The 25925-nt window shown below is 46.0% G+C and overlaps 1 protein-coding gene across 5 annotated transcripts in view; it reads right to left on the bottom strand.

Annotated features, from left to right (window-relative positions):
• Window positions 1-287: 287 nt before the first annotated feature.
• Window positions 288-25925, bottom strand: part of LOC142576177 (uncharacterized) — an 86373-nt gene continuing 60735 nt past the window's right edge. For 3 of the 5 annotated variants that reach the window (XM_075686171.1, XM_075686173.1, XM_075686172.1), the window contains 5 exons: window positions 21526-21632; window positions 19214-19357; window positions 5560-5716; window positions 3292-3420; window positions 288-435 (listed from right to left, as the gene is read on the bottom strand). In XM_075686171.1, the coding sequence (XP_075542286.1) occupies window positions 19286-19357; window positions 21526-21632 (179 nt within the window). In that variant the 3' untranslated portion in view covers window positions 288-435; window positions 3292-3420; window positions 5560-5716; window positions 19214-19285. Of the gene's footprint in view, window positions 436-3291; window positions 3421-5559; window positions 5717-19213; window positions 19358-21525; window positions 21633-25925 lie in introns of those variants that run through there. The other 2 variants (XM_075686174.1, XM_075686175.1) reach the window with 2 other exon arrangements.

The raw sequence follows: 25925 nt of genomic DNA, 5'->3' as shown, positions 1-25925 counted from the left end.
GATTTGATTTGAAAAGACTCACCAATCATGTAAACTCTTGTTTTTGAATTTTTCTGAGAATGGCACAACTAAACCACCGTCTTGCTTAAGTTTCTCGTCGCTTAGGCCAAGCTTCCTCACAAGTTAGTCCTGAAATACTGCAGCTTACTTTTCAAGCTCATTGCATTGCAGCAGCGGCAATTATTCAGCATGCGGAACTCCCCCAAGGAAAGACTGATCGGAGCAAATAGTTCACAAATTTGCGGCATGTTAAGAGAAAGAATAATGCAAAAGTATCCATTCAGAAATAAAAACATTTATTCTGCTTATTAGTTGACCTTGGCCTGGTAGGATGCCCGCCGCAAATTATTAGCTTTTTTTGTGGCCAATTCACATTCTTGCGCATGGAAGCATATTTCTGCGCTACGGGCTAACACACTTCATGTTGTGGCATATCTGTGAAAGAACAGGTAAGCAACAGAATTATTATTTTCCACGCTTTGAGACACCTTAATGTGACTTGAACTTTGTCAATGCTCGCATGGAGTGAATATTGCGCATGCATGTCTAATTCAGTTGTTTTCAGGCATATTCATTAAGTATCAGCGCATGCCTATTTCCTCCCCCGGAATCTGCATTCGTCGCTTATTTGTATTCGAACTATGACGTTTAAGTGGGTCTAGTACAACGTAAGATTTTAATGCATGATTTATTTTATTTGCTAATTCAAGACTGTTGTGGTGCCGGGGCATTTTCCTTCGTTTGTGAAGACCTGTGCGTACAACGGGTTTGCGGACATTCAGATTTCATACACTTTTGTTTCACCGTAGAACATACATATAGCAAAGGCGCATATAGAGCGCTCTCGTGGCGTCTTCCTTTCATCGTTCTTTAGTTCTACTTGGACGCACTTCTGTGCCATGTTCAGTTACCTCGAGCAGCGCGTTATTGCGTATAAACCAGATGCTTCTGGTGACAGGCCTAGTCGATCACCCATACATCTACCTAGCCTACGACACGCGCATTATATACAGCACCGGACTTACCCGATAGCGTAAGGTTTCCTATAACCCTATGACAATGCTGCACTCAGTCCCAGAATTATGACTAAATGATGAACGATTCTGCGATTTGGGAATTTTATGCAGGGGATAAGTATGGCATATATTAAACCTCTAGAGTTTCATAGTCAAACTTATTTCTAAAGCCTATGGTGGCACACAGAAAATGCCGAGACTAAATTTCTCCCGCAGAATCTGCCGGTTTATGGCTATGCCTCCAACAGTATTTCACCTTCGAAAAATAAAATCGACTCGCCATCCTGGCACTGCGAAAGTGGATGCCTAGCAGAGCAGGATCTTGATGAGGGCTGTTTCGTTAATATTTAGGACTTAGGTTAAACAGCGCGAAAAGAAAAGAAAACAAGGACACGAAGAAACAAATACCACAGGCAAGCGATGTACAGGACAAGAGCTGCTGATAGCCACTGCACCTGCTGATGGGCGCATGAAATGTTTTATTACGCTTAAGTAATCGTAGTCAGAATTGCTTTGTGGTCGCTGCGGTTCCTCGGGAGCCATTTCTCGCGGGCTCGTCATCAAATATGTGGTTCAAGTGCTTGTTTTGTGCTTGCTTTTTACGGAAACGAATGATATTCCGTATGCTGTATGCGTCATTGCAAAGAATGTGTGCACCTTTCGCTTCACTGTGCTGAGCGCTTGAAGCCTGCTTCCCCTCCACCGTGTTTTGGCACGGTATTGCACTATCTCCGCGGAGATCAGCCCACATTTTTTTTCCCACAGACATGGAAAAAAAAAAGCCGGCCAATGAGATGCTACCAGCTTCTTTGTAAAATCCGAGGAACGCCGGGACCTAGCCAGTCTCGCGGAATGGGGCACATCGCAAACTGAAGACCTAGTGCCTACTTTAACTTTTTCTGCGGTCGTCAGCAGCCCCAGCCTATGCGGTCACGTAGGCTGGTTCACGAATAAAATAGCTCTAAAGTTTCTTCAGGATCATCGAAAAACATTTTCCATCCTGAATTGCTTAGTCAAAGAAAAAAAAAGCCCCCCTCCACATTCTCCCGATAGTGTCATCGAATATTCAGGGGATCGTTGGGCAGTCATTTCAGTGTGGCAGAGAATTCGCAGATGGAGTTAGACAAGCAGAAGGCCTTCAAGGAATTGCTAAAGTGAGAGCAAAATCTTAATGACACGAATGGTTAAAATGCAGCCTGGAGAAGCATCCATATTTTTCGGTTATTCCATAGTGAGGGAAATGGAATTGCGGAAGTAAAAGAACTAGATAAATAATGATGATAAAATAATACTATGAGCATCAAATATTCCCTGTTTATTGCTGAACTTGCACAGCATTTTGGACCAGCCCGCTTACAAAAATATGCGGAAACACTGCGCATGCATTATGTGCGTACACAATTCTGTAGGAAGAAAGAACAATGCATATGAAGGTTTCATACTGTAATTAAACTGCAACTAAAAGGAGCATCACTAGTGCTGCGAGAAGGCACAAAAGAGGCTCCGCTTCTCTGGTCGTGGTAGCAGTGATCTCTTTTCGATTTCAGAGATGTAGTACACCAATATCTAGAGCAATTAATATTTAGTGACGTTCTTAAAGCAGCATGATAAGAAAATGAGGAGTGAGGTCAGTTACTAAAGTTATACATTCTGATAATAAGCTGGTAGAATATGGGTTAAAGGCCTATGTGGTAACGAAACAACCTACAAAGAATTACACATATAGTTACATAAATTAGGTCAGCAAGCAGCAACTCTTATAAAGTAAAAAAAAATGGAATGTGTGGTGGGGCAGATTTTTACTTGGTATATTTACAGTACATATACACATAGAAAAAGCCAACCAAGAACACTGGAAGGGCTTAAACGTCTTTTTGGAATTTTTCAGTCTCTGTTGAGATTGCGATAAGGAAAAAGAAACATGTAAAATAGCCCTCATCCATTATTATTTTATACAGTTCGTCGAATGTGTAATACTGGCGAAATACGTTCTCGTACAAGGGTTGGCTGCACGAAAATCTCTCTCCATGAAAACCAAACAGAAATAAAGACAAACGCTAAGACAATACACCGCTATGACCTGAGAAACGAATTGTAATATAATACACTTTTCTTGGTCGTGTTCTAGTTCGTGAACTTTCCAGTACGGTACTTCAATTAGCCAGTGCGGTACGTGAGTTGCACATAAACAATACTTTTTTTCCTGGCCTTAGAAACCCGGCTACTCAGTAGGCTAGGCGCTCGCTTCACCTAAAGACGGCCGGGAGCGTTTCACCTTCAGGGGCCCAGGTTTAGAGCAGGGCGTTCCATCCATCGCAAATGATGTGCGATTCTCCATTGGTTTCTTGGGATCAGTGTACTCTACCAAACAGCGGAATACGCACTGTTCGAGGTCGGAATCCAGCTGTGAAAAAGAAAAGAAATACATGTTTTACCTCCCCCACGTAACACAGTCTGGCATACGTTTTACTGGATAGTAAAAGTATGAGGTGAAGTGGCTAGGACTTATATTGCGCGAAGCAGAGTGCAAGTGGTTCATTAGAGCGACACAGTAACAGAATAAGTGATAGCGAAAGCGGAATAACTGAGGAAGATACAACTTCCAGTGGAATGTTGTAATTAGAGAGTTTTCAGGCATAGGACAAAACCTGTTGACGTAGTGCATGGGAAACACATAATTGAGACAGCGCGTCGCCTTTTAGTGGCATTGAATAGGCATATAATGATGGTTACAGCGTAAAATGAAGGTGTGGGCTTACAAGCCGCTACTGTATTAGGACTTTTTATACGTGTGTGTAAGAAATAGACGCTGTGGGAAACATGTGCGCTCACGAGCGCCGTGATCTAGCTAGAAGCGGGGAGAAAGGGCCCTCTCGATCCGCCATGGCCTCCACGCGGCTCGGGGAGGACACCTCAATCACACTGCATCGGGGAAGACGACTCCGCGAGCGCGTTTCCACGAGACCAGCGCGAAAGAGAGGAGGTATCAGTCTTTCTGCGAGCCGGACGGCTCTTTGTCGAGCTCGTTTGGCAAGAACGTGGGACTAAAGGTGAGCCGCTTTACAACTGTCTTTACGGAAGGAAATACCTCTTCCAAGTACATCGTTGCTCCTGTAGCCATAGATACTGTTCGAGCCTAAGGTGTCGTTTCTTTTATTTTTTCCCTTATTCGTTCGCACTCTCCGTAGTCGCCATTTCTTGTGCCATGGATTGGCGACGCGTTACCCAGTGACTAAGTGTGGCGAGGAAAGGAGCTGGTCATTCGCCTTACCTGCACCCACAGTGTCACCTTTAGATTCAGAAATCTCTTTTCGTATTTTCCAGGACATTTGGCATGCTAATTCACTAATAGCCTGAATTCTACTTTCTTATCTAGGGACCAGTCCAATTTTATTGATTCTATTGGGGTTCTTGGCATAAAAATTGTTACAGCGCAAACACATGCAACCACAAGTATCAAGGACGGGACACAAGCGCTCAGGCATAGGCTATCGTCCTTGATACTTGTGGTTGCATGTGTTTGCGTAGTAACAATTTTTATGTCAAGTATGCACCAACACGCCCAGAAATAAGTTTTAATGAACTATTGGGGTTCGCATGAAGAGACACAATCTTAGTAAACCAGTTTAATGGGAAGAAGATCATCACTGTCGTCATTGGCTGCTAAGCCAGTTAGAGTGAAAGAACGGTGAAGATGCAGCTCTAACAAGCAGCGCACAACAAAGAAGACACGAATGCTCATGTGTGCGTCTATGTGTATTTTGTGTTGTGTTCCATGTTTCAGGCCGTCTTCTTCACCGTGAGAACCGAAACCCGTACGAAGTCAAACGAAATATCTCTCGCTCACGACGCAAGGTTTCGAGCGTATAATCATGAGACGATAAGCATGGAGCTGTAATTTACACACACACACACACACACACACACACACACACACACACACACACACACACACACACACACACACACACACACACACACACACACACACACACACACACACACACACACACACACACACACACACACACACACACACACACACACGCACGCACGCACGCACGCACGCGCACACACACACACACACACACACACAAACACACACACACACACACAAATATATATATAAACGAGGAGAAAGGGGTTAACCGAGGGGTCCTATTTTTATTAGTCATATCTGAAGAAGCCAACAGAAACACTGACACCAACGACAACATAGGGGAAATTACTCGTACTTAAGAAATGAAATAAAGATTAATTTATTGCTTGCTTATTTCATCTATTACATACATACATACATACATACATACATACATACATACATACATACATACATACATACATACATACATACATACATACATACATACATACATACATACATACATACATATACACATACATACATAAAGGTTTCTGCTCCATTCTTATCGCCTCATGATCATCTGAATCCTCTCGAATGCATCGCGCGAAACAGAGTCCGTCCAATCGTACTGTGTTAGCGAAGCAGACAAAGAACACTATAGCTTTAAAACCAACGTACCTCTATGTAAGTAGAGTTCGCGTATCTCGGTTTTCGGTAGTATTCCTTGCAGAACGTGGGTCCATCCATAGTATCCCCTGGTAGATTTGCCGCCTTGTTCGGCAGAGAAATAACGTGGCATAATGTATTGTTTAATAGGCACTTTGAGTAACGCCACCTGGAAAATACAAGAATAATGCCTTTCTAAAAAGCGCAACGGCAAATCTTCCCGAACTAACAAAAATGTATTCCCCTTGTGCCTCTCGCCTTTTGGTAACGTCGAAATTTCTTGTCGACACGACACGATTAGTCTGGGTGCAGCAACACGTCAGGCTTACGATCCAACAGAAGTTAAAGCGCATAGTGTTTGTGCTAACGACAGGTAAATAGATTGGATTTCAGAAATTTATGGTGCGGTGGAAATTTCGCGTCAGAAATTTATGCATGTTTAAGAAAAAAAGTATTTCTTACATTTCCCGGCAAAGTCCCTGTTTCGCTCTCAAGCAAGCTACCAATCTGGCTAGAAAACTATACCACATCGGTGTGCTCTAAATTTATGTGCATCGCCATTGATTCCGTGTGCTCCAACGTAATCAGTCTTCCCACTTACTCCCCTCCGGAATCCGACTATGTAGTAAAGGTGCTAATGATATTTGCGATCCTTAGCCAGTAACATGCTATGTAAAGTTATCATATCACACAAATATGTCTCAATGCATATCATATGCACTTTCAACAAGAGCGCAAGGTGTTTTTTTTCCTATATAAAATGCACTAACAAGCTCTAGTATAAGTTTACCCATGTTCTGGGCACAGGAGAAAAGAACTTCCAACCTTTTCAAGCTATACTAGACCTTTGTTGCTTATTTTTCGGCGTTTACATTGTGCATGTTGCGCTGCCACTGAAACAGTAATAATTTTTGACATTTATTTCCAAAATTTATTTATGTGTTTGCAAAGTCGATTCCAACAATGACATAAACATCACGTCCCTCATTTCCGCACGTGGTGCATTTTTCCTAGCTCTTGGCAGTGCAAAAAAAAAAGAAAAGAAGCGGATATCAATTTTAGTTCCTGCGTTTCACACGTAGAGATTTTCCCCACGCAGTAAGAGTTTATATCTCAGCAAGAATCCAATGCTTTGGTTGCACATAGTAGATCCATGACGCAGATTAGCCGGGCGGCTCATCGACTCATTGCTCTATGGCTAACACGTCAAATGGACAAGGACATGTCAAATGAATAAAGCAGCATTTGACGTAGCGCAGGCATTTTGTATTCTTTTCTGACTCATGAAGAAACGCGATGGAGGAGCCGAGAAGGATAGTGGGATGAGGACGGAGTTAAAGCCATGCTGCATCCGGTCCCATATCTCGTTCGCATGTGGCGCCCGAGTTTCCGTGGAATTTTTTTCGTAAACTACTACACCGCTTTTGGTCGCTTAACATCTGTCGTAGTCACCGAAAGCGTGCTCAGTCAATCTTTGTGCGCGGAACAGCTTTTGCTAATTCCTTCAACTTTCATTTGATGGCACTAAAAGCGCGGCGTGTTAGCTGGCGGTCACATGGTGTCTCCTTAAATTTCGCGCACTTTAAAGAAAAGCTGCAAAAAATAAACAGCGCAGTTATCCTAGCATAGATGAAATAATCCGATGCTTCTGAGCAATCGCTACAACTTCTGCATTGAAGATCTTTCTCTAGATTTACTAATTAAAAAGTTAATTACGCAATATTTGTTAATCACACACCTTGGCGGATTGGAAAAAAATGCAATGGCGTGCTTCATATGGCTCAGAACAACACGTCACCAATTCCCCACGCGTAGCGTTTATTTCATGGCCGCAAGGTCTTCCTCTGCCCACAATTTGACCATCTCTCAAAGATGACCTATGTCGCTTGTACGACAATAATTTCCTCGACAGGCGCTGTTTTATGGAGTGAATCCTCAACGAGTCATGCGCACTTGGAAAACTACACCTCCCATCAACGAGTCGGTTTTGTTTATTTTCTAGATCGTCGGTCACGGTTCCAGTGCGTAGTGCCTATGTTTTTTTTAATACTCAACCCCTGGCCGTCCGGAAAGCTCACGGCATCGGGAAAGCCTTTGTCCTACCGGTGCCTATGTGGGCGGAGGCACTGACTTAGCCTGGGGGCTTTTGCCCTAAGGCCCTAGTTTCTCTGGACCCAAATAAAGTTCTTGCCATGCCATGCCATGCCTTGGCCCAATTTAGCCTAAACACCTTGTACATTGTGCAGAAAGACGAAGGTTTGTTGGTCGAGCGTCAGGCACCGCGCGTGATCTCTATCGTCGAGCGACGCGATGACCATGCGCCTCTCTTCTTCGGTACAACTTCGCCCCGACGAAGCGAGCGCCATCTTCGCGACTCAAGGGGAGAAGAGAACGATCGGATCGTAGTACGGCTTGAGCAGCTGTATATGCAGCGTCTCACGTCCGCGACTGCTTATGTCAGTGGACGGCGAGAAAACCTCGACGAGGTAATTGACAGGGGACGTCTGCTGCACGACGTGGTAGGGACCGTCGTTCTTGGCGAAGAGTTTGGAGGAAAGACCGGGAGTGGTCGAAGGTATCCAGAGGCAGACTAAAGAGTCCGGCTGATATGCGCTGGTGGGTCGCACGTCGTCGCGACATAACTTTGCTGTCATTGGTTTTCGCTCGTGAAAGAGCGGGCGAGCTGGCGGCACTCTTCAGCGTATCTTGAAGCTTCCCACAGCGGCGTGCACTCGGATGGATCGGGTCGGTAAGGGAAAATCGGGTCGAGTGTACGTGAAGGTTCACGGCCATATAGGAGGAAGAATGGGGAAAATGCAGTCGTGGCCTGTGAGGTGGTGTTGTAGGCTTCGGTCACATATTGTAGAACGAGGTCCCAGTTGGTGTGGTCGGACGCAATGAAAAGGGATAGCATGTCACCGAAAATGTGCCTAAATCGCTCAGTCATGCCGTTAGTCCTCGGCTGATCGGCAGTAGTGGTGCGATGGACAGCACGGCATGCCGTAATGAGCGAGCGTGTTAACTACGTCGGAAAGAAAAACGCGCTTTGTCACTCAGAAGTTCCCGGGGAGCACCACGGCGAAATACAAAGTGTTGAAAGAGCAACGACGCAAAGTCGGGGGCTGTGGTGGTTGATAGGGCAGCTGTTTCCCCATAACGCGTCAGGAAATCTACGGCAACAACAATCCAGCGATTCCCAGTAGGTGTGCATGGCAGAGAGCCGCAGAGGTCGATGCCGGCAGCGTCGAATGGCCGAGGGTGGCACAGAATCGGCTCCAAGGGACCACAAGGATGGTGAGCAGGAGACTTGCAGCGTTGGCATGTTGAACACGAGCGAATGTACTTCTGGAGAAAGGTGTACTTCCTAGGCCAATAAAAGCGCAAACGTAGCCTGGAATAAGTTTTGAATATGCCTGCGTGGGCGCATTACGGGTTTGCATGGAAAGCGGCCATACATCTGCGCCGAGGTGGCGAGGGACGACGAACAAACGCTTGCGACCATTGGAGGCATATGAGGTCTGTTAGAAAAGTATCCGACCGTATTTTTTTTGCGAACACCTGATGGATATGAAACAAGTGCGCTTGCATCAGCCGACCTTGAACCTTCGTGCGCATGCGCGAATTTTTTTCCGCCTGCTGATAGCGTCAGTCACTGGGACGCAGCTATTGATTGAGCTAGTGCGCAGTGCTCTCGTTTGTTCTCTATTACAAGGAAAACAGCTGAGCGACTGGTGCAGCGCTACTGCATCAAATTGTGCCAGAAACTGGGCGACAGCCAAGTGGAAACCATTCAGAACTTGCAGACAGTTTTCGGTGACGATGCTATGAGCAGCACACAGATTAAGGAGTGGTACAACTGGTTTAAAGACGGCTGCACATCGGTGGAGAGCGAGCCACGCTCCGGTCGGCCATCAACAAGCCGAAATGACCAGGTCATTGCCGAAGTTAACGCTGTGGTGACGTGGGACCGTCGTGTGACTATCCGAGAAATTGCGGAGGAGGTAGGCATCAGCACTTTTTCTGCACATTCCATTATGACCGAAGATTTGACCATGAGGAGAGTTGCGGCGAAATTCGTGCCGAAGCTGCTCACGGTGGAGAAAAAGCAACTTCGTGTTCAAGTCTCAAAGGACATGCTCGATTCCACAAACAGTGACCCCGACTTCATGAGCACCATAATCACTGGTGACGAGTCTTGGATGTACGCGTACGACCCGGAAACCAAATCCCAGTCGTCACAGTGGAAGCATTCCACGTCACCAAGACCAAAGAATGCCCGCCATGTGCGCAGCAAAGTCAAAGTGATGCCGACTGCTTTCTTTGACTCCGCAGTGTGGTACACTACGAGTACGCAGCACAGGTTCGAACAATCACCAAAGAGCAGTACAGGGATGTCCACCGTCGCCTGTGTGATGCTGTGTGGCGCAGGAGACGGGAGTTGTTGTCAGCAGGATATTGGCGCATTTATCACGACAATGCTCCTGCACATTCCTCGCACTTGATTCAGACTCTTTTGCTGAAAAACCAGACTCATGTGGTTCAACAGGCTCCTTACTCTCCTGATATTGCCCCCTGCGACTTTTGGCTGTTTCCCAAAATCAAGAGGTCATTGAAACGAGGCGATTTCAGACAAGTGAGGACATTATGACTTCAACGACAGCTGAGCTAAACTTCATTCAGAAAGAGGCCTTCTCGGAATGCTTCCAACAATGGCATCACGATTGGGAGAGGTGTGTGGAGTCCCAAAGAGACTACTTTGAGGGTGATCAGGTTTCCGACGCTCCAGTTATGTCAGTTTTCTGTTATCGCCAGAGCTCGGGTACTTTTCTAACAGACCTCGTAGTTGAGAAAATACAGCAGTGTATCCCGTATTGCAAAGTGGGAACCTTGACGGTGGAGAGCACGGGAAGGTCAAGTTTCCCATGAGTTAGAAAGACATTCCAAAAGAGCAGCAATACACGGACCTTTGCGCTGCTCCGGAACCAGTTCGAAGAGTGCTGGTGACGAAAATATTAAGTCAATGGCGAAAAGACATGTATCACTTAATATGAGTGCGCATGAGAGAACGCCCACGTCGGTGTGCTTACGTCTAGACTGATAGACAACGCGTAAGTCGAAGTCCTGTAACCGGAGGGCCCTGTGGGCAAGACGGCCTGATCGGTCTTTCAATGTAAACAGCCAACATAGGGCGTGAAGGTTGGCAACGGCATCAAAGGAACGGCCGTACAGGTATGTCCCAAATTTTCCAAGGGGTCGAATGATAGCTAAGCACTCATTTTTGGTTACGAAATATATAGATTCAGCCATGATTAATGTCCTGATCGTAGGCTACTATGCAGTCACCCTATACAACTTTGTGCTGAGTGAGCACAGCACCAACTCCTACGCCACTGGCGTCCGTGTGCACTTCTGTGCGCACCATGGCGTCGAAATGACGCAGTACGGGCAGCGATAGAAGCAGATGGCGCAATGTTGTAAATGCGTTGTCAGGTCAGTGTCGTCTCGCAGGAGTTGGGTCAACGAGCAATCATAGTTGCGAAATTCAGGATGACACGACGAAAGCATAACAAGAGCCCTTTGAAGCTTCGGAATTCCTCCAAGGACGTGGGTTTCGGGAAATCGATGGCAGCATGAAGTTTCCAAGCGTTGGGTAAAATGCCGTCTTTAGAAACCACGTGTCCGAGTTTTGTGAACTGCTTGGCTTCAAGGCCACATTTCTTCATTTGAGTTGAAAACCTCAATTAGTTAAGCATTGCAAGACCTGCTAGAGATGGCACCAATGAATGGCGAAATCAGTAGAAAAGAAAACGAGGTCATCAAGATAACATAAACAAGTCTTCAATTTTAGGCCACGGAAGAGAGTGTTCATTGCCCATTCAAAATTATCAGGGGCATTGCTAAGGCCAAACGGCAAAACGTTAAATTCATACAGGCCATCGGGTGTTACAAAAGCTGTTTTTGGGTCATAGGCAGGAGCCATGGACACAATTAGCCAGAACGTAAGTCGAGTGAGGAAAAGTGCGCCGCTGCTTGCAAAGAATCGAGAGTGTCGTCAATTCGCGGCAAAGGATACACGTGTCTACGTGTTATATTGTTAAGCCGGTGGTACTCCACGTAAAACGGGATGGATCCATCGTTTTTTTTTACAAGGACTACAGGGGCGACCCAGCGACTGTTATAAGGTTGAACAACTCCGCACTGAAGCTTATCACTGATTTGGTCTTCAATAACACGGAACTCCGTGGGTGATAAGTCATAAGCTCGTTGGCGCAGCGGATTGTGGGTGCCCGTATTGATCTCGTCATAGACCGCCGATGTGCGAGTCAAAGTCACGTCTTGACAGTAAAATGTAGATGCATACTTGCGAATCAGGTTGAGGAGCTCGGAACGTTGAGTAGGGCTCAGCAGGGTACCCATATAGCTGTTGAAGACGTCCAGCATATGCAGGGAGAAGTGGGGCAATAAGCCAGGGTGCTGATCTCGGGACAAGTGCCATCAAGATAGAAAGAGATTGGGCGACTTCAGGGCGTGAGCCATGGCCCAGTACTATATTGTTATATAAGAGAAGTGCTTCAGGCTACCTTTCGCACATCAGAACTGTCTAGGTGAAATGGGTCTCGACAGCAATCTCCTTTGTGTAGCGTTCCCTTGTAAATATTGTAAATACATCTTTTTATGTGACTTCCGCAGCGTAACAAATTAGGGAAGTGCGACGCAACTACGCTGGCTAAGCTTTGGGCGATAATAAGTGGCAAAGAGCGGTTCGGAGAGGGGAGGAGACCATATGGTTATTATGATGATGAGCAACGTAACCAATGCACCCAACGGCAAAACAGTTTGGCCGATCGTCTGCGGTTCGCCATTCGGCTGGATTGCGGTAGCCTTCAGGATACCGTTGACCAGTGGATGGTTAAGGAACCTTAGGCAGCTGTGAAACGGCAATGGCATATACAGAAGGAACTCCAAGATTAGGGATTTCTCCGCGGAATATTGACTGCACAAATGGTACTGTAGGCAAGTTGCGGCGGTTAAACGGGGCTTACTGGGGCGGGTAAAAAAGGCTGCAGGAGAGATGGCTTCAAGCTCTCTGCGCAGTATCTGAGTCATATCGCCTAATGATGATGGCCGCTGCTTTCCTAGATTGTCGTTACAAGAGGGTGTCACAACTGTCTCCGGCCGACGGGCGAACGGCGTTGCTATGCGGAGGCTCTTGAATTGCACAAAGCGTTGACACCCTTTTATGATGTACTGTTCAGTCTTACAATTTTTACCAACAAACAAGCAGGAAGCATCGTCAGCGATCCCCTTCAGTACGTGCCCAAACTTGTCTTAGCCCTATCTCTGTCGGCGGAAAGCCAGCACGTCTTGGAAGTAAAAGACTTACTATTCTGTGGACGTATAGACGTGGGTCGCAGATTCTTTCTTAGCTGTGTTCTTCCGTCCGGCGGGATGGTGGAGCAAGTCGCTCAACGTCTGAGTGCATGTGTCCCAGTCGTTAAGCTCCTCCTCGTGGTTATCATACTAGGTAGAACACCAAGGTAGCCAACATATTCGTCGGATCCCATTTGTTGTAGGCGCTTACACGCTCATACGTGGTGATCAAGTCTTCCACGACGAGGTGGTCGTGTTGTAGAACGTTCCGGGATCCGAAGGCTGAGCCAGGACAACCGTCGGAGTTTTAGGCGTTGATGTGGGTCGCGCCACACCTGGACTTGTTTCGTCCGTCACGCTGTGCAGTACGAGGTGACGACCACTACGGAGCTTCTTAGTTGTCTCTCAAGGGTACCCAGACTTCTCACCAATCCTTTACGTTGCGGAAGTGACATATAAAGGTGAATTTAGAATGTTGACAACAAAGGAATGCTAGACGAACAAGATGGCTGACGCGTCAAATCTTCTGACTTTGGCGGCACTCTTGGTTGCACCGTAACAATATATATATATATATATATATATATATATGAAGTGCCCGTTTTTTATGGCAATGACACATATCTCTTCTACCATGGTTGTATACAATTATTTAAATTTCCTTTTCTACCTGTGCTTGTGCTTCATGGCGTTCTACCTGGTGCGCAATAATAAGCTACTGCGATGCAACATGTGCCTTATCGACGCTACGCAGCGCGCATGTCACATCACGTGTCTCCTAGCCAGGGCTTAAAATCTTCCTTCAGTGGACGCGAGGGGAGGGGGTCAAACGGCGGCAACCAGTGTAGAGTGCGCATACTCACACATGTTCTGTTATTTATATATATATATATATATATATATATATATATATATATATATATATATATATATATATATATATATATATATATATATATGGTAAAAGGTAGCCAAAAACCCGAGACACTACGCCGACCAAAGTCAAATTTAAAGGATGTTTCGGCTCCCACACAGGAGCCATGGCCACTCAGCTCAAAAGAATGACAGAAGGAGCCTTGTTCACAGGTAAAAGAAACAAATGTGTTCGAGCAGTTCATTTTATTAGGCTTGAGCACGTGACGCAGGCAGCGCGCACAAACTAACGGCAGATCACGATCGCTCCTGTTCAGAGTGTGCGCAGTAGTCTGAATCATGAGCGACTCTAGAGAAAGACGTCGAGATAGCCATTTTTCCGTGGCAAGAAAACCCCAGGTGATTGAGTGAGCCTATATATATATATATATATATATATATATATATATATATCTGAGCATGTGTAAGTGTGCGCACCCTACACCTGTCGCCATCCTATGATGCCTCCCCCCGCTCCACTGAAGGGTGGTTTTAAATCCTGGCTAGGATACACGCGATGTGACATGCGCGCTGAGTAGCATCGCTACGGGCGCATATTGCATAGCAGTTGCGCATTATTACACCAGGTAGAATGCCATGAAACACATGGGGAGGAAGCGGTACAAGGCTGCTAAAGAATGTTTGAGGAAGAAAAAGAAATTTGAATAAATGTATATTAGCACGGTAGAAAAATATGTGTTATTGCGATAGCAACTATACGGACACTTCAGGCGCACTTTTGCCGTCGGCGTCGCCATGATGTTCCGTATAAAGTTCAAGGGCGATAACGCCGTCGCCGCACGTCGTATGTGCGAGTGAAAGCACACGAGGAAGCTGTTCAACCGGCGCGCGAAGAGTAAAGCGGAGAGGAAACACGTCGTCTTCCATAGCGCGAAAGGCTGTTGGGGGATGGGAAGGAGGGAAGCGGCGTTTTGCTCCCGCAGCAAATGCGTATTTGACGACCGGGCACAAGGGGAACTGACGATTGCGGCTCAATCTCGCGCGCCGCACGATAGGGAGGAAAGCGAGGAGGCAACGTGGGAGGGACGGAGTTTGGCTTCCACTCGGCAAGCAACTGCGTACTTTACACGGTCGCGCGTCATCGCGCGCACCGTATCTTTGGAGGAATCAGCAGACGGCTGACACCTTCTCGCCACTCTTGCGTTCAAGCGATAGTCAGCATGAAGGGCACTTCGCTCGCTGCAGCTGCCGAGCTTGCTGACACCAGCGCTGTGACAGCGAGTTTCCGCGCTCATTGAGTGTGGTGTGTTTATGGACGCTTGTGCGCTAACACCATGCTAGTTAATTCAGTTAGTAAGCAAATGTTTACAAGTTTATACGCCTAATTAAACTATTATCATTAATTCGTATAGCTGTCCCTAATTTGGTATCACAATCGGCGTTCCGGCTCTGGGGCGAACCTGTAATTTTCCTGTTTAACCGAACAAATTAACATGGCTATGTGATTATGTCAGCACTGTGCTTCAATGAGATGCCAATAAATGATCATGATCATCATCATTAGCATCGTATCGTGCCACTTGCGATGTGAGATGCGCTCTGCAAAGGGCCTATACGTGCGCCTTTTGTATAACAGTTGCATATTATTGCACCAGGTGGCCCACCATGTACAAGTTGCATAAGTAGCGGTAAAATATAGACAGTGAAGTCTTGAGGAAGAAAAGAAGATTGTGGAGATGTATAAGTATAGATGTAATAAAAACATATATACGGCATGCCTCAATAATGCAAGCAGGCTAGGTGACTTTCGCCATCCAGTTTGAAAGGGTATGCCATTAAATCATCATCATCATTAGTATAGTGCCTAGAATATTCTGGCTAGTGTACCGGATGCAATGAATGCCGGCGGCTGCCGCTAGGAGCGCTGCAGTGCAGGTGGGTGCCGCGGCACCATCCGGTCTTCGTAGCCCGCCGTGTTTCCACAGCATCGGCAAGCAGGCTGCTGCGCTTTTTGTTTTTATTAAGCTGTAGCAGCAGCACAGTTCAAATGTGGGCAGCTGATTTATAAATCAGGGTTTGTTTTGATTACAACAGGCTTCTCTAGCGCTTGTCGCTTGCATGAAAAGCGTGTGCTAGCTCAGCTGGGCTTCGAGCGGGGAACTCGATGTGTTTCTATGCTGGCGAAGAGAAAACGTAATTTTTAAGGCAAATGCCTTGATCTCCATGTTCCAAGGCCGTGTTGCGAGGTACAGAACATATCACACGATCCACGGAAGGCCAGAAACGAACCAAAGCATGTCCAGCCATGTATAAGAGATGCTAATCATTAGCAAATTTAATTATTGATTATAGTGATAGGATTACGGGGGAATAGGTTGAATTACGGGGATTAAGGTGTGTGAATTAAGGATGATTAGGGTGCATTAAGGTGAATTACAGTAGGCTTTACAAGGCGTTCGCCTTCGTGTCTCTTCGGCGATAGCAAAGGACGCTTGTTTTTTATTCTAGCCATGATGGCAGCGTAATTTTTAAGGGTAACTTTTAGGTTACATTCTTCATTCTAATAAAGTAAAGGAATTCTAAGGTTACGTTACTGTTCCATAGATGTTATATTGATGCATAACCATTGAAAACCGCTGTAACCGATAACCTTTTGAGATGACTTGAATTTCGCTGTCCTAATTCTTTTTATATTATTTGCTGCTATTTCTGCATATTATCTTATTGTTGTCCTCATAGGTTTGAATGTTTTTGATTGTTTGTAAACCATGTACCCATCTCCTCACAATGTCCATTGGACCACGAGGATAGGATAATAGGTAAAAAAAAATTTGCCTGTAGGATGGACTGCACGCGGTGTTCTGTGTACTATACATGTTTTAATACCTGGGACACACGTGCAGATTTCTTTTTTATGTCTGATATAAGTGAACGAAAATGGGAAACAGATCTTTCATTTAAGCGTAACAAATATTTTATTCTCGCGTAACAACAGTCAAACGCGGGCATATAAGACAGGCCTAGATGAGATAATGCACACATACATGAAGAAGATAGATCTAGTGGCAGTGACGCAGTTTAAAGAGCTTCTGTCGTTGCCTTTGCGCTTCCCTCTCTTTGTTGATGCCTTTTACAAAAAAAAAAACCGAAACCCCAAGAAAACATAGAACTTCACAAGTGTTGTCAAAGCTGGTTTTTCATGCTCTGGGCACCCTAGTTGGATAAAGGCCAGTGTCAGCAGCTGACCTGAATAATCAGCTAGGCTCGCTACATGTAACTCGTTTTTGCTAAAGAACACAGTAAAAGCATCTTCCACGGCCTTCACAGCGGATGACAAGGTCTGACTAAGATAGACAAGGCCTCCATTGTAAAATGCGCAATGCAATAGTGAAGCAGCGTCGGCACTAGCTTCAGCTGTACTTACGCAATGGAAGCCTGCACACTGTGGTCAAGAATTTTGGGCAGTGATCTTTCGTGCAACATAACAGTATAGTAGATTAAAGCACTACTGCCCCTTTTTTTCTTGTTTTTTTCCCTGGTACTCACTAAAAGTAAGGTGCATGCTTTGGATACTCAGGAAATATCGTGGGTGTAGCGTAGGGTTTCAGGCGTGGTTTACCGCGGGGAATCTCGTGGACAACGCCGATCACGGTGATAGAGAACGCGCGTTCGACTAAGCTGTTTTCGAAATGTTTTTCACAAACCACAGCAGTTGGTACCGGCCTTCTGTCCGCTCTCCTGATCATTCTTGCCTATTCTACTGCCGCTTCGTATCAGTGGTGGAGTGAACAAGGATACACGCCCTTTGTTCAAGCGGTAACCGCTTCGACACAACGGCACAAAGCAGGTCCTCTCCTCGCACTTTCTCTTCGGCATTTTTTCACCGCCACCACATAGTTCTCGTAATGGCAAGCACACGAACACAGCAGCGACGCACTCACTCTTTGACAACACCAAGAACAAACACGCAACGCTGTAATAACACTGAAAACGCCAACATAGAAACCGACGCAACAGCTGCGAAACTGATATGCGAAGCAGACGACACGCGCAGTCTGCACCCACCCGTGTGGCAGCGACCTCTGTCGGCCACCGTGGGCATTCATTGCAGGCGGCGCCACGCTCCTCCATTGAAAAGAGCGGGTGCACGGCACACTAGCCAGTATATTCTAGGCACTATATCATTAGTATCGTATCATGCCATGTTAAAGCGATGTGACGTGTGCGCCGCCTGGCGTCGATACGTACAAACTTTGCATTGCAGTTCCGTTACATTTCACCTGGCGTCGCAACATGTAGCAGCTGCACGTAGCACTTGCGTGCTGCATGCAGCAGGACCTGGTTAACACAACTAGGCTAGATGAATATTTTTCACCACCTTGTTTCGAAAGGAATTCAAATACACGATCATTATCATCCTCAACAGCAACAGCAACGTAGCGTACCACGGGTCAAGATGTGTGACGTGTGAGCCACATAGTCTCGATACCTGTGTTTACCATACGGTAGACGATATGGCACCTCCTCGCATGATAAGCGAATCGTAGAGCTACGCTCGCGACTGCAACAAGGCAACATCTGGCTCAGCAGACTGCTGTGCAGAGAGCGGAACAAGCGCCAGCACAAGCCGTATGTCGCCGTCGACGCTACCCGGACACTTCAAATCGTTCCCGTAAAAACGACGCGAAGAGCCTTCACCGCTAAACCCGGTAGTGCGTGGTGCTCACAATAGAGCTCCTAAGGAGCTGCTCCTCCGGTCTACGCTGTAACTGTGCTACGTGTGCCGCGCAGGCCTGTTATTGCTCGAGTAGCCTTATGGTTATGCTTGCTTGACTTATTCTTGCTCTCAAGAAATATGTGAATTAATCTAATCACTACCATCGTTTACCTGTCACTCATCGGTACGCATATAACTTCTGTTCGCTCGCTCGATGCATGCTCAGCAGGTTTCTGATCAATTCTATTGAAAACTTCGAGGTTTCCGCCTTTTAGTACTCACACAACGCCTTCACCATCGTAAACTTTTGCATTTCAACAGTACAGGTTGCCTATAGTTCGACACCAGGAGGATGTGCGTGTGTGCTAAATGTGCTTTTACCCCTTTTTTATTTGTCGGCATGTTTACTACGCAATAATTCGCATTCCCGAAGACTACATAATCAAAAATAACGTGATTCTTTAACCACTCCATGAGGCCGACTATCAATCGCAGTGTTTTATTCTCTTGTCAGGCTACCGAAAATTGTGTTTATGACCATGATATTGTAACCGTAACTTTGCTTGGTCATTTGCTCCATGAAACCTACTGCAAATCTCATCACGTATCCCCAGTCGCTACGCCAGCTCGCGGGCACACAACGCTCTCTCCCATGCGCTGTAACCTGCTAGGAAAGGTTTCTGGATGATTGAACAGAAAGCTTACGTTAGAAAGTTGGCAATAATCTTCTTGGTGCAGCTGGAAAACGCACAGCTGTTATTTCCACTTCTTCTTGGGCTACTCATCAAATATCCGTCTGTTGATGGGCAATCCTTCGCTTCGCCATCGCCGTCGTGAGGAGCGTTCAACCTGTAAACATTGGCATTCGCCAACTGTGAAATATTCATAGAATAGGTTGTATAGAAATGATTAAAGATATTTCTATGGACTGCGCTACGCATCTATCTATAAAGGGTGTGAGGTTGAATTCTTATGCAACGGATGCTTTTTTAGCGTGACGGAAAGCTTACCAGTCAGAGTGCAAAATGCAGTGGTAACGCGGAAAACACCATGGAACATTTTTGTCAGAATTTTTGATATGCAGTGAGGATGTCGTCCTTCACTGGAAGCGTGCTGGAAACAGTGATAAGGGAGTGCGATAGCGATTACATGCCGGAATTCGTGTAGTGTGGCCGCACTTGTGAGCAAGTATTGTTTTGTTTATCGAGCCGACGCTCTTGCGATTCATTTCTTCAGAAGGTTAAACTATTTCTACAATACAACAGCGTCGCGATTTCATGATTTTCTCTCCTACAGCTTTGGTCATTAATAAGACAACGGTGTTTTTTGTCGCGGCCAGCTCATGTTCCCCAAAGCGAAACGACGCTTTCACGAGTGATACGCAGTGTAACGTGTTGGCGTAGCTACGCGCAGGCTTTTGATTTCAGATGCATGTGGTCTCTCGTCCCGAGTGGATAAATAACTCAGTGCTCTTCCACTCTGCGAAGAAGAATGAGCAGTGAAGCTGTATATGCGGGCCCGTTAATAGCGAACAGCACCTCCGCCGCGGGTCGTTCGGGCATTTCACTATCGTCGGGATGGGCCCACGTTTGGGGAGTGGTTAAGGCCTGCTTCACCGTCACCGCAGGTGGGTCCGGCATTACACTATGAGCGGCCACTTTGAAACGGGGCGGTGGGTTGCGCCAGTGAGCTATATTTTCGCCTAAAGTGTCATTCATAGATATTACTCTTTTTTGCAGACGAAAAGTTCCCAGCATCATATTTTTTTAATCATTATTGGGAACGTTGTTTTTGTAAAGCACCACTGTTCGTGGTTTCCCCACGTTTCTGTTACCAAACGCGACATGCATTGAGAGACGCGAGCGCCGCTGGTTAGCATGGAGGTTTTTAGTACTCAGTAATGGAATGTCGACGGTAATTACACAGACGATAAAACTTCAAATGTTACTTCGTAGAGCTGTGTAGTACTTTGCTATCGCAAACAATACTTCCGCCTTTGGACCCTAACTGCGGCTTCATTTTTATTTTATGTTGTTATTTCCGCCTCAACGACATTGGCAAACTAATGTCTACAGTTTCCAAACACATGGTGCATGCACTTTCACGTATCTTCACTTATCTGAAAGTTTCGTCATATTATTCGGGCCTTGCCAGCGTTTGGCGCAAACGACATCCCTGCACCACTTCAGAAGACCAAACTACTAGTAACAAACTTTAGTTCTCTTGCCAGGTTGCTATATTTTACGCAACTATTCTGCAGATTCTATAATACATATTTAATAGGAGTTTGCCTGTTAAAGTTCTGAATCATTAAGCCATTGAAATGATTTGTCGTCAACAAAATAAAACCGAGGAACCACCGGTCTCTGACATACTGCCTGCGGCCCTCATATACGTACATATATAATTCGAAGCATTCTGGTACGTCGAATAATTTCTACGTGTATGCAGTGCAGAGCATTGTAGAAATCGTGTCCCATTGCTTGACGGCTTTTTTAATTGGCATTTTTTGTTTGCTTTCGTTTGCTTAACTATGGTTGCTGTAGAACCTATCTATTTCTTTCCTAACATATCCATTTTTCTGCTTGTACGCCTTATTTCCGCAGTGCCTTCCTAATGTTGGTATTTCTACTGACTCGTAAGGTTTTCTGCAATCTATCAAGCTCATGGGGTTCAAACAACATTCATAGTTCACAGGATAATGGAGACTTCAAGGGAAAAGTGGGAAGAGGGGGCATTATTTTATTCAACATAATTTATAATTTAAGATTTGACGGCAATCATATTACATTCACGGTTGCACTTCTCTCGCTGATGAAAATAAAGTGTTTCCCTGGTTCTTTTCCAAATTGCCTTAGCGAATGCTGTGCACAGCGCCAATATCACGCAAACGGACCTATAATTCAGGGATCTATAATGATCTATTAGGTTGACATTACTTCAAGGGGCCTAAGTTGGAGTCATGAGGCAATACGTATAAAATTCCGAAAGCTTGTCGAGCAGGCTAGTGTACTCACAAATGCGCTATTTCGTGAGCGGCCGTTTGCACACCGGAGAAGGTAACGCCTGTCCAATCCTATGCCAGCTCTGCCAGGCCTACAGGCTTTCCCCTTGTATGCCATTCCTGCGAGTTCAAGCAATGCGACGCGATGTGAATAAAAATTAACAAACAGGAAATTTCCGCATGCACTTAGAAAAGTAATATTTTCACCTTGAATACCTTCATGAAACCTTTCAATGTAGCAGTTTGTGTATTACTGTAACGCAGAAACTGTGACTGCATCCCCATAATCGCATCAAGAGGACGCAGAAACAGTATAAACGTTGGCTGTCGGTTCCTATGAACTGCGGGCTGAGTTGACTATAGAGTCGCCATTATTATACGGGATGATCCCTTTTAAGTTTTACGGAATTTTTAAAATCACCTGCTACAGATATAACAATAATAGTCCTTCGTGCAACCATCGTCGACATCTGATTTCCCTCATCTCAATTTCCGTTGGAAGAACCAGTGGTGCTCCTCTCTGAAAATTTAAGTAACGATTACAAGACTGTGGTGCCGAGTCGCCTGCTGAGCGTCTACCTACACAGGTCTGGTCTGGCTACATCAGCCTTGTGGCTTTTATGGAATGAGAGTGAATTTCTGCAACACTTCTTTTTGACATGATATCTTTTCATTATTCAACAGAAAAGTTTTTTGGAAGAACTCTTTCAAAAGCTTTGCTTGAAATTGACTCTTCCTGTAGTTCGTTCCTTTGGAGCTACGGTACTAGGTTACAGCCACAGGAACGATTGTGCAGCACTCTGCATATTTCTGCGGGAGAATATGAATCGCATGTTAGAATTCTTCTTAATATTTATTATGCGCACAAGATGCTTATCTAATAGTTAGATAATTCATTATTCATATTCGTAAGACTAGACACTTTAGCTAGTTGTTTCTTTCAACCTAAATAATTGAAAAAAATGATAACGTTTCCTTCACGGCCGTATGGAACAAGGACAAGGTGTTGGACCTGCTCTCACTGATTTATTTAGAACAAACTTAATAGTTCATGCCATATATATAGTTAACGTGACTGTCCAGGTGCTGCGTAATCTGTTCAAACCACTGCTACCAAGAGGAAACATCGAACAACTATCGCGACACCTTCGATGCTGACCTTCAGCAAACCCGGCGACAACTAGGACTACCACCAGCACTGCACCCTCTCTCAGTCCGGTTGAAAAAGATGACTACTAATTCAATAGCAAGCCAGACTGGAGAGATCACCATTCCGCCTCGTCCGTGGATTTTCAACACGTCGAAAACCACGAGGTCGTTTCGTCAACGTTTTCGAGATTACCAAGGACTGGCTGGACTACTTCAATGGAGTTACCAGTGCCAACAAATCGGACGATTACCGGAAGCTCTGGTATGTCTACTTCGCCATCAAGGGCTCAGTGCACACCATGCTTTGAAAACCATGAAGGGAGCTTGGCGACTTGCCAAGAATTTTGCAGCCAGCTGCGAAATGCCTACGGATGTTAGAACCGGAATGAGCAAGCAGAAGATGCCCTAAAGTACAGGAATCAGAGATCAAGTGAGAGTGTTGCCATGTTCGCTAAGGACATGTGACGGCTGTTCTGGCGAGCAGATCCCGGAATGACAGAAGAAACGAAAGTACGCTTGCTGATGCGAGACGTGAAGAAGCAGCTGTTCGCAGGTCGAGTGTGCAATGAACGGGATACCGTAGCTGAATTCCTCAATGAAAGAACTACGATGGAGCAGTACGATGGAGCATCGCAATACCAGTGCCCAAGCAACATTGCATGTCTCTCGTCTTCCATGGTAATAACTGATTTGACAAAGCTCAGGGAGCTCGTGCGCGGTGTTTTACGTGAGAAGCTGCAAAACGTGACGGACAGATATCTTGAAGAGATCAAGCATTTGTCCCAACCACTGGTCACGCCACCAGCTGCAGCCCCTCTCCTGTCGTACGCCGAAGTCTTAATAGCTCCTATGCCGGCAGTCAGCTATCCCGTCTATCCGTTCATCTCACAGACGGCACAGTGCTTCTCGAGCCCTCTGTCCTCCGGAAGCCCAAGTCTGAACGTGCGGAAATCTATTGTGTGGCGCGCTCGTGACAATCGGCCACTCTGCTGCCATTGTCGTTAAGCAGGTCACATATATCAAGAGTGCACATACCGGCAGGTGGACCTTCCTGGGTTTCGCCCACACGCACGCCGTCCCCGGGAGGGTGAGCGTCCCCGAGCTATATTGGAGTACTTGGTGAGCGATCAGTCCCCCACTCTTCCACGACGTCAGTCCCGCTATCCGTCTCCTCGACTTTCTGCGTCATCTGGCCAATGCTTGGTGTTCACTCATGGTGTTAGGGGCTGATCCACAAGGTCCCCATGCCCACACCGGAGAAACTAGAAGCAGCGACCACCGGGGCTGGGGTCGCTGTTGACCGAACTTCAATATATCCTTCTCCCCTGATACGCCAGACGACAACCGACGATTCTCTTTCACTGCCGCATGCTGTCGACAAAGAAAGTGTTTCCGCTGGCATCCCCATTCAGGTAGATAATTGCCCGGTGACTGCCCTTGTGTACACTGGTGCCGATTACACGGTTATGAATGCCGAAATAGCTGCTCCATTGAGAAAGGTCATGACACTAAGGCACGGACCAAGCCTCCGGGGCGCAGTTAGTCATCTCTTGACGCCGATTGACAGATGCACAGCCAGACTCCAAATACGTGTGTCAACGTACGTTGCATCTTTCATCGTATTGCGCGAATGCTTCAGGAAAGCAATCCTTCGAATTGATTTTCTTCACGAGCATGGAGCCTGACCACGGAGCTGTTATCGATATTCGCGAGCTGATTATAACGTTTTCTTAGAACTACACGCCCATACTGCAAGTTAGTAGCACGCGCAAGACAGCACTGAGTGTTTTTGATGACACTGCAACACTCCCGTCGGGAACTAGTACGTTCATAACTGTTGAAGGTGACTGTGACTGTGACAGTAGAGGCATCGCTGAAGAAAACCTATCGTTGCTCTATAGTTCGGCAGACCTGTGTCGCCCTAGGCATTATTCAACTGAATAGCAGGATGACCGAGCTTTTAATTAAGAAATTCAGCGACGAGTACGAACATCTGGTAAAGCGAATGGCCATTGCTCACTTTGAAGAGTTTCGGTATGCACAATGTTCCACGCTTGCTGAGCCTTCTGCAGCCGTCAAGATTGACACCTTGATTGTCAGCACAGTCGACGTAAATCCTAAGCTCTCGACCACGCAGAAGAGTGCATGCGAACTATTTTATACATATTCAGTGACTCTTTTGCACCCACTTCAAAATTAAAACGGACCCCATCAGGAAACACCGTATTATAACGGGCCCGAGCGAACAACCCATGAGTCAGCACGCCCACCGAGTGTCATAAAAGCAGCAGGAGGCGATTTGTTGTAAAGTGAAGCAAATGCTCGACGACGATGTAATTCAACTCTCAACCAGCCCGCGTGTGTCCGCCGTTGTGCTTGTGAAAAAAAAGGACGGCACTCTTCGGTATTGTGTGGATTACCAGAAACTAAACAAGGTGACGAAAAAAATGTCTAACCTCTTCTCCGCATAGATGACTCTCTAGATCGCCTTCGACATGCCCGATACTTCTCATTAATTTGCGAAGTGGTTATAAGATTCGCGAAGCGGATACTGGCAGGTCGAATTTGATGAACGCGATATATAAAACTTAAGGCTCTGCCCTCCACATTATGCTACGGTCTCGTGGCGTATTATAGGATGATGAGCATCGTGCTGTCAGGTCTTAAGTGGGAATCATGTCTTATCTATTTAGACGACGTCATTGTTTTTTCTCTCACTTTTCAAAAACACTGGCAGTGACTTCATTCCGTGTTTTTTGCAATTCGATTGAAAGAACTATCAATAAAGCCTGATAAATGTTATTTCGGTTATGGGGAGCTGAAGATCCTTGGCGACATTGTCAGTCACGATGGTGTTCGGCCAGACCCCGACAAGAGTATGGCTGTTGCCGCATTCCCATCACCTGCCATCAAACGTAACGTGCGCCGCTTCTTGGACCTCACCGCATACTACAGACCCTTTGTTGAGAATTTTACAAGAATCGCAGAACCCAAGATTCGTTTAACGAAGGAGCAGATTTCGTTTGTTTGGGGTCCGGAGCAGACAGACGCCGTCTCGGAGCTTCAGCGGCGCGTCCAGACACCGCCCTTACTTGTACACTTTGATGAAGATACTGGCACTGGGGCCCTATAACATAGAAGTATTCCAATATGTTTTTATTCCAATATGCTGACGTCAAATTTGCGTAACCGCCAACATAAGAATCGGGCGGTGACCCGCAGGGTGGTCCGAACAGGCCAATTAAACGTTCTCCTCGTTTATAG

Source organism: Dermacentor variabilis, chromosome 3 (genome assembly GCF_050947875.1).
Source record: "Dermacentor variabilis isolate Ectoservices chromosome 3, ASM5094787v1, whole genome shotgun sequence".
NCBI classification, from domain to species: Eukaryota; Metazoa; Arthropoda; class Arachnida; order Ixodida; family Ixodidae; genus Dermacentor; species Dermacentor variabilis.
The sequence above is the reverse complement of the archived record's forward strand: the minus strand, read 5'-3'. Positions and strand labels throughout refer to the sequence as shown.